At 63.6% G+C, this 601-nt stretch overlaps 1 protein-coding gene across 1 annotated transcript in view; it reads right to left on the bottom strand.

Annotated features, from left to right (window-relative positions):
* Positions 1-407: 407 nt before the first annotated feature.
* The window catches only part of PTSG_00996 (uncharacterized protein), a gene marked incomplete at its 3' end in the record, with an annotated part of 8445 nt that continues 8251 nt past the window's right edge, over positions 408-601 (bottom strand). Inside the window, exon 15 of the mRNA XM_004998411.1 lies at positions 408-594. Within this exon, the coding sequence (XP_004998468.1) occupies positions 408-594 (187 nt within the window). The remainder of the gene's footprint in view (positions 595-601) is intronic.

Below are 601 nucleotides of genomic sequence, written 5' to 3'. Positions count from 1 at the left end.
TCTTGACCAGACCAAACAAGTTCGTACACTCCAAACGTCCGCGAATCCACAGATAACCCCGATAGGTGCCCCTTCGAGCCCGTCTCGCACGGGTCGCCTGCCGCTGCCCCGCTCATACCCCGACATCGCACCTGCAGCGGGAAAGCTCCAATAGAATACGCGCACGACCCACCAAACGCGTCGCATTCCTGGTCCGCCTCATTCCGCGAACTCGTTCAAGTCCTGCAGTCGCTCCCCGTTAACGCAAGCTGCCACTCGCACTCGCAGTAGAAGTGGTACGACCCGGCCAGGTTGCAGCACAGCCCGGGCGCCTCGTCGCAACCGTTGATATGGCTACTCCGGCACTCGTTCACGTCCTCGCACGCGTGCGCGTCAGCGCCAAGCGCATACCCGGCGTCGCACCCGCACTAGTAAGAGCCAATCGTGTTGCTGCACACCCCGTGGCTGCCGTCGCACGGGCCAACCCCGCCGTTCTCAGCGCACTCGTCAACGTCCATGCAGCTCAGCCCGTCAGACGCAAGCTCAAACCCGCTCTCGCACGTGCACTCGTACGACCCAGCGGTGTTCACGCACGTCACCGTGGGCAGCGTCGCACTGGTGC

The sequence above is a fragment of the Salpingoeca rosetta genome (genome assembly GCF_000188695.1).
Source record: "Salpingoeca rosetta unplaced genomic scaffold supercont1.2, whole genome shotgun sequence".
NCBI lineage: Eukaryota > Choanoflagellata > Craspedida > Salpingoecidae > Salpingoeca > Salpingoeca rosetta.
The sequence above is the reverse complement of the archived record's forward strand: the minus strand, read 5'-3'. Positions and strand labels throughout refer to the sequence as shown.